Source organism: Macrotis lagotis, chromosome 1 (assembly GCF_037893015.1).
Source record: "Macrotis lagotis isolate mMagLag1 chromosome 1, bilby.v1.9.chrom.fasta, whole genome shotgun sequence".
In the NCBI taxonomy this organism is placed as follows: Eukaryota; Metazoa; Chordata; class Mammalia; order Peramelemorphia; family Peramelidae; genus Macrotis; species Macrotis lagotis.
This window is the reverse complement of record NC_133658.1, coordinates 564,570,560-564,588,167: the sequence shown is the minus strand read 5'-3', so window position 1 is coordinate 564,588,167 and position 17,608 is coordinate 564,570,560. Positions and strand designations below refer to the sequence as shown.

Here is a 17,608-nt window from a genome sequence, read left to right as displayed (position 1 = left end):
GGGGGGAAGTCTGACTTGGCTAGGTCACAAAATCTGCAGCTTGCATACCATAAATAGAAGAGTCAGGTAGTCTATTATAAGTGGAAAAAGCACTAAGATCTGCCTTGTAGACTCTGCTTTAGTAAATAAGCCAGGAGAAGCGAGGAGTTGGAAAGAGAAATAGCTTCTAATGCATCCAGATCATATAGGGATCTAGGGACACATGGCAGAAACTCCAAGCTTAAGCTGAATGCTTTAGGGGAGAAGAGGGAAAAATAAGAATACCTCACCAAGTCTGGTGGGTTGGCATAAGGTTTCCTCTGCTTTAACCAGTGAATTAAGGGTGAACTTATTGAAGATAATTAAGTTGAGATGGAAAAGGGAAAAACTGAAGGGAAGCCTCTGCTTTGACTTAGGACTCTAGTTATTCTGCACTGAATAGTAGCTGGGGAAGCAGATTCTAAAGGGTGACAGAAGTTCAACAGGGGCACCTAGGTAGTGCAGGGGAGAGAAAGCTCCTGGCTCAGAGTGAAGAAGATTGGAGGTCAAACTTGACCTCTCACTTTTAGCAGACATTTGTCTCAATGTTTCAGGGGCACTTATTTATATTGTGGTATTCAGGACTGGGAGAACCAATTCCCTAGCAAGACAAGAACCACCAAGTTAGCACCAAGGTTCAGACCAAGGAGAAGAATTTAGGGAGGAGGGAGTTAAGGAGAGTGGGAAAATGTTCTTTAGTGGGCACAGGGTCAGGGACTGGGTTATTGGAATCTTTGTAAACTGTGAGCTGTTAACCTTTTTCTGTCTGTTCCTATCTCCCAGCCCCCACAGGTATATTCTCTTTTAGTATATGCTTAGAATACTGCTGCATCTCATTAGATTGATGAGCTCACCAATGTGGGAGCTCCCTTCATGGAGCACAATCCATCCAATTCTTATCTATACCCTCCCAGAACATTTTCCAGAACCCTCCTAGGGTCCCTTCAGTATAATGGGAGGCCTTCCCAGACACCTTTAGAGCAAATGGGTACCAACTGAGCCAAAGGTACAACCCTTTGTTATTCCCAGCTCCCATCACATAAGAAGTCTGCCTCTTCCAAAAATATTTTCCTAATGATATTCTGCTTTTTAGTGCACAGTTCTTCCTGGATAAAAGCTGAAGGCTATTCACATTTATCCTATTCCTTTCCAATGCTCTTTGGGTGACCTGTACCTTATGATTTGCAGTTACCTCCATCTCCTTGTTTCTCAACCTTTCTTTTAGTTCCAGCAAAAATTTCATCTTCTATAAGAAACATTTCCTTAATGCTAGTCCCTTCCTTCAATTGATTATCTCCAATTTATCTTGCATATATCTTGTTTTGATCATATTTGTACATAGTATCTCTACCATTAGAGTGTGAATTCTTTGAAAGCAGGGACTTTTGTTTTTCTTTGTCATATGGCACTTAGCACATTGCTTGATATATATAGTGGGTGCTTAATCAATGTTTACTGACTAGAAGGATACTAATATTTAAAAGATGGTCCTTTGTTTCAGGCAGAAGTTTTGGAAACACACAAAAGTTTTATAAAATTTTCCAAAAACAATATAGCCTGCTTATTTCTTCCTTTTTGATTCTAGACCAAGTCCTAGCTAATTAACCATCTACTATCCAAGATTTCTGAACTATGCATCCAATCATAAATCATAATCTGAATAATAGACCTCTTTTCATCAATGGCAGTTTTCCTGTGAGGATCAAACTTAAAATCTGATTGGTTTTGTGGGTTTTTTTGTTTTTGTGTTGTTTGTATGTATATGTGTGTTTGTGCATGTATATGTGGGCATGTGAATATGGATTCTATCCAGGAGATATGCAATATTCTAGGGGTTTATACAATTGGCATATCACTTGCAAAGAGGAGCATCAGAAATCAATATGGAATTTTCTGTTCTTTGTGCCCTATATTGGGCATCCTCTATAATCAAAGATAATTTTAGCAAGTATATGTATTTCTTTTTTTATATACCACTCAACATTAATAATCCAAAGGTCATGGTATGTATGATCTGCTACAGAGTGAGGTGAGCAGAACCAGGAGAATAAAAGTTACTAAAACTTTCACAATTGATTATCTTTACAATATTGCTGTTAGTGTATAGTGTGAAAGACTTGGTATCTGATTCATACAATGCTCCAGCACAACCTTAAAGGACTCATGATGAAAAATGTGATCTACCTCCAGATAGAGAATTGATGGACTAAGAGTCCAGACTGAACCTTATTTTTCTTTTTCTTGTTCTATTTTTCAGAACATGATTGATAAGAAAATGTTTTATATGACTTCAAATGTAAATGAATTTTTTAATCCTTTTCTTTTCAATGGGTGTGGGAGGGATAGAGACTGGGAGAGAATTTAGAACTGAAAATAAAAATAAATTTAAATTTTGCATACGTATTAAAGAATCCTATATTATTTTGACATTTACATAGGAGATAGATATCTTGTTCTTCAATTTCTGCTGATTGTTGCAGCTTTACCTGATAGGATTTGAATGATAATCTCACCGAGGATCATTTGAGCTACTTATTATCCAAATCAGTAGGGTGCAGTCCTTCAGGGAAAAGATACCAGGCCCTGATATTAAAGGAAACTTTCTTAAACTCCAGAGAGAGGGTGTATCACTTAGTAGAGAATTATACAAAGACTCTGCTCTAGAATAAGCCTCTGAATATGTCAAGATTGGTGGAAGCTCCAGTGGGTGAATTTACATACAAGGAGGGAAATTCTTATGCAAGGAAGGAATAATCCTCAGATTGGGGGGGGGGTCTTTGGCTTAGACACTTATTCTTAAAACTATGACCTTTGAAGGGAAGACCTTTGATTCCTATCTAGACAGAGAAAGAGACTTTCAGTGAGGAGAGTCTAATACCAAATATGTTGTTGTTCAGTCTGGGTACAATTCTTCATCACTCTGTTCGGGGTTTTCTTGGAATAGATACTGGAGTGATTTGCCATTTCCTTCTCCAGCTCATTTCACAGATGAAGAAACTGAGGCAAATAGGGTTAAGTGACTTGCCCAGGGTCACACAGATAGTAAGTGTCTGAAATCACATTTGAACTCAGGACATCCAAACTCCAGACCTACTGCATCACCTAGCTGCCCAATACCAAATGTATCCAGGGAGTTAAATAGCTTGGTTGAAGAGATACTGGGAGGACACCCAAGATAAATGAGTATAATATATATGCAAAGAAGACTAGAATAGATACTGTCTGAGGGGAGGATTAATAAGTTGCCACTCTAGAGTATGCAGAATTAATCATGAGACAACATATGACAGACAAAAAAAATTAGGAAACAAGAAATCTGTCCCAGAAGAAAGTTCAAAAAGATTTGTAGAAGTTGAGAGTAATTCTTTGGCTTGATTCATAGGATTCACCAGAAAGAGGACTCATGCTGGGGCTCTAAGTAACCATAAGACATATAACTCAAAGGATAGATGATTTTTTGATTCTTATTTTCTTTTAATTAAAACTTTCTTTTACTTTATCATGGCCTCTGTGCTTGCCAATAGACTATTACATAGTCCAGTCATTTCCCACAGGTTTGGGGGAGATTTAAGCCAAGAGAAGAATGAGACCCCTCAAAAAGGCCCTTCTTGCCATGGGTGCTTCAAACAATGAATACAGAAGTTTGGAGCTGTATTTTTACTTTTATGATATATTTACAATTTACTTGAAAACAGGTCCTTAGAACTTCAATCTATAATTATAACTTTTTTCCTATAGTAAAATACCATTTACCTTATAACCAAATTTCCAGGAATTCAACATGGAAAAAAAACATATTTGACTAAATTCAATTAGGTTCAAACCATTGACAAAAAAGTATTTTTGTTAGTGCTGAAATAAAATAAGCTAAAATGCTTTCAGTTTTGTTTTATTTGAATACATAAAGCTGAAAGATCCTTTTCTTTGTATCTTGAAAAGAGTTGTTAGGAGGAAACAAAATTACTATAAATCAATAAATAAAGTACTTGTATTTGGGGAGAGACATAGGAGGATGGGTATCTGCTGGCAGACCTAAATTATCCACAGTCTAGATAATGAAGACCCTAAGGACTCTGACTGTCTGAAAGAGAAGACTCCTACTTTCTCATCTTAAATGAGAATGGAGAGAGCTGTAATCTCAGAAGAGGCACAAAGAATTTTGGTAGAATTATACTCGGAACTCCGGAACCAGGGCAATATGATCATATGGGGAGTCAGGGGCTGTTGCACAGTCCTGCCATGACCACTTATACCACAGAAGCTTTGATACCATGGTAACAAAAGGCAGGAGACTCGGCCAGTTTTCTGCCCCTGCCACAGCCTCTGAGCTTAAGAAGCTTCCACCACAACTTTTAAAGGGACTAGGAGATAAAAATGCTACGCGTGTGTCACTTGGGCTGAGTATAGACCAGACAGCAACTGCTGTGCCCATAATGCTATAGAAACAAACAGAACTTTCATCCTCTTGGTCTCTTCCTCCTACCATCTCTAGGGAGAGATAAAACTGTTTTTATCAATCCTTGCTAATTAAATTCTGTTAGTTTTTTTTACCATTTCCTTGAAAAGAAACTGGCTTTTAAGACCATATGGTTGTTATTATTGCACTGATTTATGCATGTCCTTGGCAGGAGGAGTGCAAATGTGTGGTCAGTTATCTAGGAAGAGAGATAGATTTTTCATAACTGCTGGGAATATTTCCAGCATGGGGGGCTTAGAGTTAGATTGAAAGATATTTTATTGATTCATATTTTTTTAACTTCTCAAATATAAAGAACAATTGAGTAGAGGCAGACCAAAAGAAATTCAGACACAACTGGTTTTTACAGTAAGACCCTAAGGAGGAAGGGACAGATTCATCTCTCTAAGGCCAGTTATTTCAGGTACTATCAGTTCCTTGTTCTTCCTGTGCAAGTTAAAGATACTTGCTTCCCTCAAGGTTTAGAGATAAGAGTTTTGCCTAAAAAAATGCCACATTTGGGGCAGGAGTTGGGAACATGGAGTACTGCCTACCTGAAAGTAGAAACCATACAAGTGGAAATAACTTATTCTCTTGCAAACCCTTTACCTTCTACTCCCACACTCTACCAGATGTACATAAAGCCACTATTAAAAAGCATTAGATTTACAAAATGTTAAACACAAAATGAGAGGAATATAAATTGGAACTTAATGATCCTAGGAGTACTAAGAAATTATAGCAGAGAAAGACTATTGCTTTATAAACAAGGAAACTAGAAACTGGAAATTATCAAAATGTCAATCCTTGTCTTTAAAGATTTGTTGTTGATTCTTTGACTCTGTACTCACATCAGTTAGATGTTTTTATCTACAAGAATTAGCTCATTTTCATGAACATTGGCACATGCCCCCTTGGCATAAAAAGAAATGATAAGGAAGCTTTTTCCATGATTAGATCTTTTTGAAATTGATGTATGTGCCTATATTGTTTCTATCATCCTGTCTCCTTAATTTGATCATAGAACACATTGGGCTTAAATGATATTGCTAGAACATATAAATATTATAAGGACAGTCCAATCAGGGTGAAATAGAAAATAACTATTTAGCAATACTAACTGTTCTATGTTCTGATGAGGTTTAAATATCAGTTTCTCGGAAAATTATAGCATTAGCTCTAAGTTGTTAATTGTTATTCATTTTAATCATTCTATTGATGAGAAATGAGATTATTATATATATATATATATATATATATATATATATATATATATGTATTACCTCTCCCCTGTCTGATTAATTTGTATATTCAATATTCCTGGTTTGGGGAAACATACATACCAGTTACTTAACTCTTAAATAATTTGGGAGAGAAAAGGAAATCTAATGTCTATAATTAGAGGAAGGCTCCTCCCAGAATTGAACCTGATCTAAACCATATGCTTGGGTTCAACGGAACAGTAATATCCTGCAAATAAGTAGTATTTCTTCTATGTTACATTAGTTCCAGAAGTAAAGTTAAATTCTCAGTCTAAAATTCCAGAAAGTGAATAAAGCACAAATTGGCTTCTCATATATATATATATATATATATATATATATATATATATATATATATATATATACATAGTTTTCTTAATTTGCAACAGGAGGTACATAATAAGTATCCCTCAGAAATGTATCCTTCAAAATATCAATATCAAAATACCAAAAAAACCCAATAAGTATCCCTCAAAAATCACTTACCTGAGGTTGAGAGGGACTGGCAGTGAAATGAAAGGCAACATTTGTCCTGAGAAACAGAACAGGGAAAGGGAGAAGGAGAGGAACATAAGTAAGTAGGGCTGAATTTTCTCACATAAAAGATAACCCATTAAACTATAACAATGAAAAATAAAACATCACTTTTTGGTGTTTATACATGGATCATTTTGCTTCAATTCTCTAGAACATATTGGCAGGGATCAGATAAGGCAGTATTTTTATGTCCTTTAAAATATTCAGATAATAACACATAATAAAATAATGAAAAGAGGCTGTGAGGTGGTGCAGTGATTTGCTAGTTGCATGACCCTGGAAAAATCACTTTACCTCTGTCTACCTCAGTTTCCTCAATGGTGAAATTTACAGTAACACCAACCTTGTATGGTTGTAATGTAGATATAATGAGATAATTATGAAAAGCACAATGCAGTATGTTACATAGTAGGAATTTAATACATGTGCATTCCCTTCATCCTTCTCTTCCCTGTATAAATCATTATAGTGCTCTCTGTTTTATATATATATATATATATATATATATATATATATATATATATACACATACATATGTGGCTTCCTGTCACGTTTACCTTAGGATTCTCTGGGAATAACAGTAATTCCCCCATCCCAATTATTATTATTATTATTATTATTATTATTATTATTTAGGTTTTTGCAAGGCAAATGAGGTTAAGTGGCTTGCCCAAGGCCACACAGCTAGGTAATTATTAAATGTCTGAGGCTGGATTTGAACCCAGGTATTCCTGACTCCAGGGCCAGTGCTCTATCTACTGTGCCACCTAGCTGCCCCTATCCCAATTATTTTTGAGAAATGTGTGTGTGTGTGTGTGTAATTCATTCCAATAACATTTGCTAAGTCCTTACTTTGTGCAAGATATTGTGCAGTGGTGATGCCCAAATCAATCAAAACAACTCCTGCACTCACAGAGTTTATATTCTAGGGCAGTGGAGGAAATCAGAGGAAATACAAAGGTAAATGAATACAAAGTAATTTCAGGAGAGAGAATACTTTCAACATGGGTTATCAGGAAAGGTTTCCCATAAGTAGAAGCACCTGAGCCCAAGTTTTGATGCAAGCTAGAGATCCTGAGATGGGGTTAGATGAGGAATGCATTACAAGGATGAAAGAGTCTGTACAAAGGCATGGAAAGAGGAGATGGCACATTAAGACCAGGGAACAGTAGGCCAGTTTGACTAGAATACAGATTCCTTGAAAAGTAATAATATGAAATTGGCCTGTGAACAAAATGGCACATGAATTATTAAAGACTTTAAATACAAGACAAGGGAATTTGTAGAAATTACCAGGACCTAGGAGGCAAATATAGTTCATAATAAAAAAACTGATTCATGACCTTGGAGATTTGCTAGAGACAAGACTATAAGGTCAACTGACAAATAACTATTTCTCAAGTCCATAGATATGCAATAAGATTCTTCCTCCATGATGGCCAAGCAAGTCAAGAAGCATTTATTATGTGCTTTCTTTGTGCCAGACACTGTGATAAATATGGAGGATACAAAAAAGAGGAAATATAGTCCTTGATCTTAAAGAAATTGCAGTCTAATGGGGGAAGACAAATAACCATCTGAAAACAAGATACAGATAGGACAACTGGAAATAACTGAGGAAAGGCTCCAGCATTAAGGGAAATGGAAAAGGCTTCTTGCCTACTATCAGGAGATGGAATGTCTTATTCAAGAAATAGCAAAGAGGCCAGTATCACTGGATCACAGAGTCTGTGGTAGGAGGGAACCAAGTCGAGGGATTTTTGACTGCCAAGCAGTGAATTTTATTCACAATCCTAGAGGCAAAAGGAAGCCACTAGGTTTTACCTAATTGAGGGTTGAGGGTGGGCAGGAGGTACAACACACCCAGACCTGTGCTTGAAGAAAATGCATTTGACAATTGAATAAAAGATGGACTGGAAAGGGAAGAGATTTGAAGGTCACTGCAATAATCAAGATATGAGGTATACTGGTGGCAATGTTAGAGGTGAAAAGAGAGCATATATAAGAGGTGATGTGAAGGTACGATGGACAAGACTTGTCATGAGAGGAGTGAGAGAATGAAGAGTCATGGATAACACCTTGGCTATAATCCCAGGTGACTGGGAGGATATGTGACCCCATATTAGAGCAGTTCTATATGACTTTGAACATGTTAAAGACAGGATTATTAAATTTTTATTATGATTATGATTATTAAAATTTAAATTTAATAGTGCCTTAAAAACTGAAAACTGAATTCAATTTAGGTACATATGAAGAACTCACTGTATAACTTTTTTTTTTAACTTTTGAGTATACCTATACTGCTTACTTTATTGTGGCATGAATTCAGATGACTTGTCTGAGATCCTCATGGACTATCCAAAGGAACAGGTCCATAAGGTAAGTTTGGTTTGATCCAGGATCAAAAACTCTGAATAATCAACCAATCCTAAGTCCCAAAAGGTGTGAGCTGCCTTGGCCACATGTTCTCTTGAGATGTACCAAACTACCAATGTATTCTATGTCTTTGTCCATTCTTCAACTCATGCTGTGTGTGTGTGTGTGTGTGTGTGTGTGTGTGTGTGTGTGTGTATATATATATATATATATATATATATATATATATATATATTTGAGAATATGCTGCAGGTTTATGAAAAGAGTGTTTTATAGCTACTATTTTGGGGATATTGTTCCAGTATATGCTTTACTTTGGGTTAATTATATCTCCTGGCTGACTATTAAAGGTGAGCAAAATAGTGGAGCTTGTGAGCTCTAGTTTTAGGAAAACAGACCCACTGAATACCCTAGAACTCAAGATAGTTGCTCTTCAAAGGAGCCAATTGGCAATCTATAAATATAAAATCGGGAACACAGTCCCAGAGGGGGTGCTACAAGTTAACTTATAAATAGTTTGTATATAAATATATTTTATATAAATTTATATAAATTATATATAAATATAGGAATGTTTATAATAGACTAGTAGTTTACTCATTTATTTAACTTTTTGCAAGGCAATGGGGTTAAGTGGCTTGCTTAAGGCCACACAGCTAGGTAATTATTAAGTGTCTGAGGCTGGATTTGAACTCAGGAACTCCTGACTCCAGGGCTGGTGCTCTATCCACTTCACTACCTAGCCGCCCCTGGTAATTTAATATATCTAGCAAACTACCAGTGAGGAAATTGCCTTGATTGCTGTAGACAAGCACCTGTTCCACAAATTAGAGGACTACTTGGGGGTCCTGAGAGTTTGTATGACTTCACCATAGTCCAAAGCTGGCATGTACTCACATACAGGACTGAAGTCTGATTCTTCCTACCCTATGACCAACTCTCTGGTCACTATATTATGTTAAGCTTCTTAAAGACAACAAAGAGTTAACTTAACAGAACTAGACAAAATAATAACAAGATTCATGGAACAAAAGGTCAAGAATGTCAAGGGAAATAATGAGAGAGGGGAAAAAAAAAGAGAACAGGTCATGCCAGATCAACCTTATTTCCTTTTGTGATAGTTACTAAACTGGTAAATCAGGGGGAATGCTCTTGACACAGTTGAATTTCAGCAAGGTATTTGATAGATAAAAGTATTGAATTCTATTCTTGGGAAGAATGAAGAGATAGTTGAACACTTAGATCACTGTATTTTGGAATTAGTTCAATGACCAAACTCACAGAGTAGATGGGCATTAAGGAATTGTCATCAGTTTGAAAAGAGGTCTTCGGAGGTTTTCCCCAGAATTTATATTTATCCCTATCCTGCCTAATATTTTCAGCAATAATATGGAAAAAAGTTATAGATAGCATCCATATCAAGTTTTCAAGTGATATAAAGTCAGGAAGTAAAGCTGGACCTACTGGATGACAGAGTCAGGACCCAAAATGATCTCAGAAGAAGAGGTGAGAATTGTAGACTTAATCTAGTGGAATGAAATTCAATAGGGCTAAATATAAAGTTTTATACTTGGGGTCAAAAGATTGACTTTAAAAGCTCAGGATGAGGAGAAGTATGCCTAGAAAATAGTTTGTTGAAAGAGGTGTGTCATCTGAGCCACAAAACTAATGTGATTTTAGCATTAGCTGAGGCAGTGTGCAGTGTGTGCAGTGGATTCCATGAACTTGAAATCAGGAAGGTTTATTATATTCCTGAGTTCAAATCTGGTCTCAAATAGATTAGCTGTGTGACTCTGTCAAATCATTTCATCCTGTTTACCTCAGTTTTCTAATCTATAAATGAACTGGAGAAAGAATGGCAGACTACTCCAAGAAAACCCCAAATTGGGTCACAAAATCCCAAATAGGGCCACAAAGTCATTTCATGACTGAAATGCCTCAACAACCTTTAGTCCAAACAAATGGTCCAGCTAAAATACTCTGCCCTGATCAGATAATATCTGGAGGGTTGTGTTTAATTCTGGGAACCATGGCTTAGCAGGGACATTGACAAGATGAAGAATTTTCAGAGGAAGTCAGTCAGAATAGAAGACATTTGGGGATCCTTTCCTTTTGAAGTGATAGGTCACAAGCCTGGAGAAGAGAGAGAGGCAGGGCAGGAGAGCTATGTTCGAGTATTTATTTGAAGGCTATCATATGGAAGAAGACTTGGACTTCTTTTTAGCCTCAGAGGGTAAAACTAGGAACAATGGGTGACAGTGACAAAAGGTGAAGTTTAGTTTATTATCAAGGGAAACATTAAGAGGCATCTAAAAGTGGAATGAGCTGCCTTAAAATGGGTTTCCTCTCTTTGGAGGTCTTTGGTCAAATGCTGGATAAGCACTATTTAGGTGTGTTATGGTGGAGATGTCTTTTGGGTATGAATTGGACTAGAAAACTGGTTTGGTCCCTTACAATTGTGAAATTCTATGATTTTGATTCTGAAGCTGATTCAAAGCCTTTTCAGCCTGGTACAATTTGATAGGATTTTTATGATGACATAGCTTTCAAGCATCCAGGATCTCCTCCATATCACAGGATATTGTGGATTTTGGAAGAAACTAAAATGTTTCATTGAAACATTCTTTTACAAAAAGCATAATAGAAAAATTTATGTATAATAAGATTTTTATATTTGGAATAGAGTTGGGAGTGAAAAGAAATCAAGTATTATTTCTAAGGGTGGTGGCTCATTTTTTTAAAAAAAATTAGTAGTAGACTGAATCACATTCATTTCATTTCTTACAACTAGCTCAGAGATAATAGAATTATTTTCTCTTGCTCATTTTCTCTAGTCACAAATCCCCTTCATCAGTAGCCATGAACTGGAATTGGGAGTTTTGGCCCTGTGTCATGAAAAGAAAATAAAGTCTACATTAAAGTTCACTTTGTATATCTGATCCAATGATCATGATTCTGGGTTTACATGGCAGGAGTTCAGAAAACCTCTAGGACTTGCCCTTTTCGTGGAGCTCTCAGCTCAACTCCATGAGTAATGCCCTTTTAATAGAATTTTCAATGTTGGTAATGCTGTCAGGTGTTACCCAGACAACAGAGCCCTCTTAACTCCCCTCTGTTAGGCTGTAGGAATGATGGAGAAACTGATTTTCTTGGCAAGTCTGAATCACCCTGGTATTTCCGGGAACAGTTTTATCTTGGCCAGAAACTTGTTTTCTAAAGCTTTGCTTGAGAACCTTTGATTTTCAATTATTTCTCTGTGTGAACATACATATATAATTATGAGGTTCCATTTTTCTCCATTATTTTCATAAGCATGACATGCATAAATCTAGGAAACTTGTTTTCCTTAAGACCATCCCCAATCTGCCCTCCAATACAAATTATGATAATTGGTAAAATATAGGTTGATTATTTTGGCACATAACATTATGTAAACAATTCCCATTCCTTACCTCTCTCTATTGTAGAGAGAGGAAATCTCTTTTATAACAAGTCCATTGTTAGGGAGAAAAATATTGTGAAGAGACCATAAAATTTTTTTTTAGTTTACAAAAATTTAAAATGTTTAAATCTCTTGCCACAGTTCCATATTATGGCTAGTTTTGAAAGAGGTAAGGATGAAGGAAGAGAGCAAAGGAGAGCTAGGCTAAATCTGTAATCAATAACCTAGATTTTTTTCTAGTCTCTAATCTATTAAATAATACTACTAGCTTATTAAGAGGCAGCTTTGTATGGTGTAAAAAAGTGGTGGATTGAAACAGAAAACCCAGGTTCAAATACTGATCTTGTCATTAATTATCTATATGACTTCCCCCCCTAAATATATAATCTGTTGCCACAGATTTCACAATATTGCTATCCCTTTCACATTATGAGAGTTAGGGGTATAGTGCTATCCCCACATCCCCACTAAAATTTTATGGCCCTCCTTTCCTATCAGAGAAATCTGAATTTTTTCTTTTTCTTTTATGAGGCATCTACAGTTCCTTATTGTATAATTTGTCTTAAATATTTGATCATAGGCTTTATGTTGTCTGCTGGTCTTCACATGTAGTCTGTGGCTTCCCCCAAACTCCCCCAAACTTATTTTCTTATGCTGACCTCAGATATATTGAAATCATGATGGGGTAAAAAAGTTGCAATGTGGAAGCATGTCTTGTACATATCCTTTTCTCTGAGTTCACATATCTTACATGTTGCTGAAGTCCTCAATATCTTATGCCTAGACTATGCAATGACAAAAGTTGATTGGTTTTCCTGCCTCATCTCTCCCCAAAATAGTCCATTCTTCACTTAGTTGTCAAAATGATTTTCTTAAAAGTACAGGTCTGACCAAGGCACCCACTCAATAGACTCTAATGGTTCTCTTTAGCATCAAATAGATAAAGTTCTATTTGGTTGTATCAATCTGTCCCCTTTCAACCTTTTTCATCTTCTTTCTCTTCTTCTGCTCAGTGACCCAGTAACAATGACCTTTTGGATGTTCCTTCCATATAACTTGACTCTCACAGTTGTCTCTTCCTGGCTAGAACAATTCTCTCTCTCTACACCTCCCCCTTCTGGTTTCTCTAGTTTCTTTCAAAAGTCAGCACAAATCCTAACTGCTTCAAGAGGTCTTTTCTGGTCCATGAAATTCACTCCTCCTCCCTCAATTTCCCTACTTCCTTCTGATACTACCTTTCATTCAAATTGTGTAGAGCTTCTATGTACATTTTCCCCTGTGTTGCTTCCTTCATTAGAATGTGACTCCATGCTTGAGAGCATGAGCCATGTTTTTGTCTTTCTTTATATCTCCCAAGACCAGCCCCCAAAATGTTTTTTTTAGTTTTTGGAAGGCAATAGGTTAGATGACTTGCCCAGGGTCACACAGCTAGGTAATTATTAAGTGTCTGAGGCTGAATTTGAACTCAGGTCCTCTTGACTCCAGCGTCAGTGCTCCATCCACTGCACCACTTAGCTGTCCCCCAAAATCCTTTTTCTTTTTTTTTTCATCCTGGCTCCCATGCCTCTCCCACATCCCTATTGTTTTTTTTTTTTTTTTTTTTTTGTATTTCCTGCTTAATAAATGCCTATTGACTGACTGGGGAAAATGTTTAAACCACTCTGTCTAGTCCTTCATTTTCTCATCTATCAAATGAGGGGGTGGACCATATGACCCTGAAGGGTTTTGCTAGCTCCCTACTGAGGAATTCATGAAATACGTTTCCCTAAGCAACTAGCTCACTAGTTGGTGACAGCTTGGGCAAGAACTAACTTCATGGTTCCTAGTGGAGGAAGAGGGTGGAAGGAAGGAATCATTTAGTAAGCTATGTGCCAGTGACTATGATAAATGCTTTACAAATATTATCTCTTTTGATTCTCATAACCACCCTGGAAGAGAGCTGCTATTATTCGGCTCATATTACACTTGAGGAAACTGCAGTAAGCAGAGGTTATAGGACTTGCTAGGGTCACCACAGCTAGTAAATTCTGGGTTTGAAATCAGATTTTCTTTACTCCAGGTTCAGCATTCTATCCCCAAAGCTGCAATAGAGGCTGTAAATCAACATTTTAAAGCAGAGGAGCATTCTTAACTAACATGTTGGCCAGTTCTGAGTCCGAGTCCCTTTATCATTAGGAACAAGATACAAAGGAAGGAGATCTAAGTACCACCCTATCTCTCTCCTAACAAGTAATGGGATCTTAAGGAAGAGAGAACAGAATAAGCCTGTTGTAAGCACCTGCTGTGCAGGTGGTACAAAGGATACCAATGGAAAACTGTGGCCTCAGACCCTTATGAACTGTGTGACCCTGGCCAAGTCACTTCACCCCTTTTGCCTCAGTTTCCCTATCTGTAAAATGAACTAGAAAAGAGAATGGTAAACTACTCCATTATCTTTGCCAAGAAAATCCCAAATGGGATTCCAGAGGGTCAGACACACTGAAAAATCTACCAGGCATTATGCTAGGAACATTTACAGATATTATCTCATTTGATCATCACAACCACACTGCAGATTAAGTGACTTTTCCAGGGTCACACAATTAGTAAGGGTCTTAAGTAAATCTATGGACCTTAGTGAGAGTCCAATAACCTCTGATGGGAGGATTGCAGAATTGGACCCAGGCACACGTGCCCAATTAGAAAAGACTCTGAAGATAAGGACATATCTATCACTAGCCTGATAAAATAATATCATCAGTGATTACGAAGGTAACCTCACTGACCATTAAGATCTCTCATCAGACTCTGGACTATGCCTTGGGACATACACATTAACATACAAACATACATATACCACACATGACACTTATCACACATAATCACACACACACAATCCTCTGCCTGTCTAATTGAAGGGTGGGTAAGGTTAGGAATTCCAAACCTCCATTTAAGGAGACTCATGAGTCCAGATTCTTCTCACTGAACTGTATGTACTCCCTTGGGACTTCTCCAACTAGTGATTTTCCTATTGTGCTCCCACACTCAGTCCCTACCCACTGCCCCACTTTCCATCTTTCATTTGTGTTTTATCTTTCCCAATTAGATCATAAGCTCCTTGATGATAGGTGCTATTTTTCTTTTCCTTCCCTCCCTCCTTCCCTTCGTCCCTTCTACCCTTCCTCCCTCCCTTCCTCTCTTCCTTCCTTCCTTCCTTCCTTCCTTCCTTCCTTTTGTTTTCTTTCTTGGTATTTTTATCCTCAGAGCCTACCATTAGACCTGGAACATTGTAGGCAGTTAATAAACATTTATTGACATTATTGACTATCTTTCATGGCTTTGGGAGTGCTATGTGCCATTGAAGATCCCTAGCAGCTCAATGATGCATGATTTTTTTCCTAGGGATACAGGACACAAGGACAGATTTGCAGAAAGGCCTCCCAGGTAGCCTGAGTTACTCTGCTCTGCCAAAAAGGTCTCATTTGCCTTCTGGAGGGGAAGGAAAAGTGTTTTAGGGCCTCTGACCACCAATGTCCCAGAACTTTAGTCCGAGAGACTAAAGAAGAACTAAGAAGAGGTGATTTAGGCTTGCAGTTTTCTATGATTCCTCTAGCCTCAAGTCTTGATTAACTTTGTGATGTCCAGTAATTCTAAGATCTCTTGTAGCTGATAATAGTAGCTTAATGCATGAGGCCTTCTGCGCTCACATGAGCATACACTCATGTAGTGTAGACATATACACACCCATATATATATATACACACACACAGAGAAAAAGTCAGTCCTGTGGTTAACTAGAGTTCCTGGGGCTGCACTTCTGTCTGCCTCCTTTCCCTCCTTTCATTCAAGTCACATAGCTACCCAGAAATAATATAAATGAAGTGAGAAGGGAATAAGCATTTATTTAGCTCCTACTATATACTAGGTCCTGTAAAGTGCTGACCATTTTACAAAAATGATCTCATTTGACGTTCACAACAACTCTATGAGACATATCCTGTTATTACCTCCATTTTTCAGCTGAAAAAAACCAAGGCAAACAAATATTAAGTGATTTTTCCAGGGTCACAAAACTAGTAAATGTTGGAACTCAGATTGAATGCTAGCCTACCTGACTCTGGATCTGGATCTTTAATCCCTATATTGCCTAAATTGCTTTAGGACTAAGTTATTTTTTTCTTTTCTTTTTTTTTTTTTTTGCAAGGCAATGGGATTAAGTGACTTGCCTAAATCACACAGCTAAGTAATTATTAAGTGTCTGAGGTCACATTTGAACTTAGGTCCTCCTGACTCCAGGGTCAGTGTTCTAACTACTGTGCCACCTAGCTGCCCTCTGTGCTATAAGATTAATGATCTGAGGCCTGGACTGGAAGACACAAACTTGCCAACACCATATCCCACTCACTGTGTCATGGTTTGAATTACATATACTAGGGCCCTGTGAGGCTTAAATTAATTCACACATATTAACTTCTCTGCCCAAGGAGGGTATTGAGTTTCATCATATTTTTTTACAAGGCAATGGGGTTAAGTGACTTTCCCAAAGTCACACACTAGGCAATTACTAAGTGCTTGAGGCTGGATTTTAGCTTCTTTCTTTCTTTCTTTCTTTCTTTCTTTCTTTCTTTCTTGTTTGTTTATTTATCTATTTGTTTGTTTATTTATTTATTTCCAAGGCCACTCAGCTAGGTAATTATTAAGTGTCTGAGACCAGATTTGAACTCAGGTACTCCTGACTCCAGGGCCGGTGCTCTATCCACTGTGCCACCTAGCTGCCCCTTAGCTTATTCTTAATTACAATTTTATGTTTTTCCCCTTGTTACATGGGAAAAAGAAGTTTCAACATTCATTTCCAAAATCTTGAGTTCTAAATTCTCTCCCTTCCTCCCACTCATTGAGAAAACAAGTTATTTGATTGGTCTAGGTTATTTCTGATTGACAAAATACAGAAAACAGTATCACAAAGGGAGAAGGGATATTTAGTTTCCTCATCTGTGACATGGAGGGATTCAACTAGAGTCTATTCTAGTTATTCCTCTGTAGCTGGATTACTCACTCTCCTCCTCTTTCTGCTTTCTTCAAGGCCCAGCTCAAATGTCACTTCTACATAAGCCTTTCCCCATCTCCTCTGTTGCTACTAACCTCCCACTTCAAATGATTTTCATTTACTTTATGTGTATTTTGTATTCATTTAAATGACTCTATGATGTTTCTAGCAAATAAAATATAAACCTCTTGAGGCCGTCTATTTTATTGTTTTGTTCTTTTTCCTGTCAGCAGTCTGATCTGATGTTGGCTAATTTGGGTCTTCCAGTACAAAAATTGAGGCCTCAGATCATTAATTTTATAGCATAGAGGCAGCTAGGTGTCATGGTAGTTAGAACACTGACCCTGGAGTCAGGAGGACCTAAGTTCCAATCCGGCCTCAGACACTTAATAATTACTTAGCTGTGTGACCTTGGGCAAGTCACTTAACCCCATTGCCTTGCAAAAAAAAAAATGAAAAGAAAAAAAATAACCTAGTCCTGAGGCAGT

At 37.2% G+C, this 17,608-nt stretch overlaps 1 protein-coding gene across 5 annotated transcripts in view; it reads right to left on the bottom strand.

Annotated features, from left to right (window-relative positions):
- Window positions 1–17,608, bottom strand: part of SIDT1 (SID1 transmembrane family member 1) — a 214,118-nt gene that overhangs the window by 101,849 nt on the left and 94,661 nt on the right. For all 5 annotated transcript variants that reach the window (XM_074214532.1, XM_074214531.1, XM_074214533.1 and 2 more), the window contains one exon: window positions 6,223–6,268. In XM_074214532.1, coding sequence (XP_074070633.1) covers window positions 6,223–6,268 — 46 coding nt within the window. The remainder of the gene's footprint in view (window positions 1–6,222; window positions 6,269–17,608) is intronic.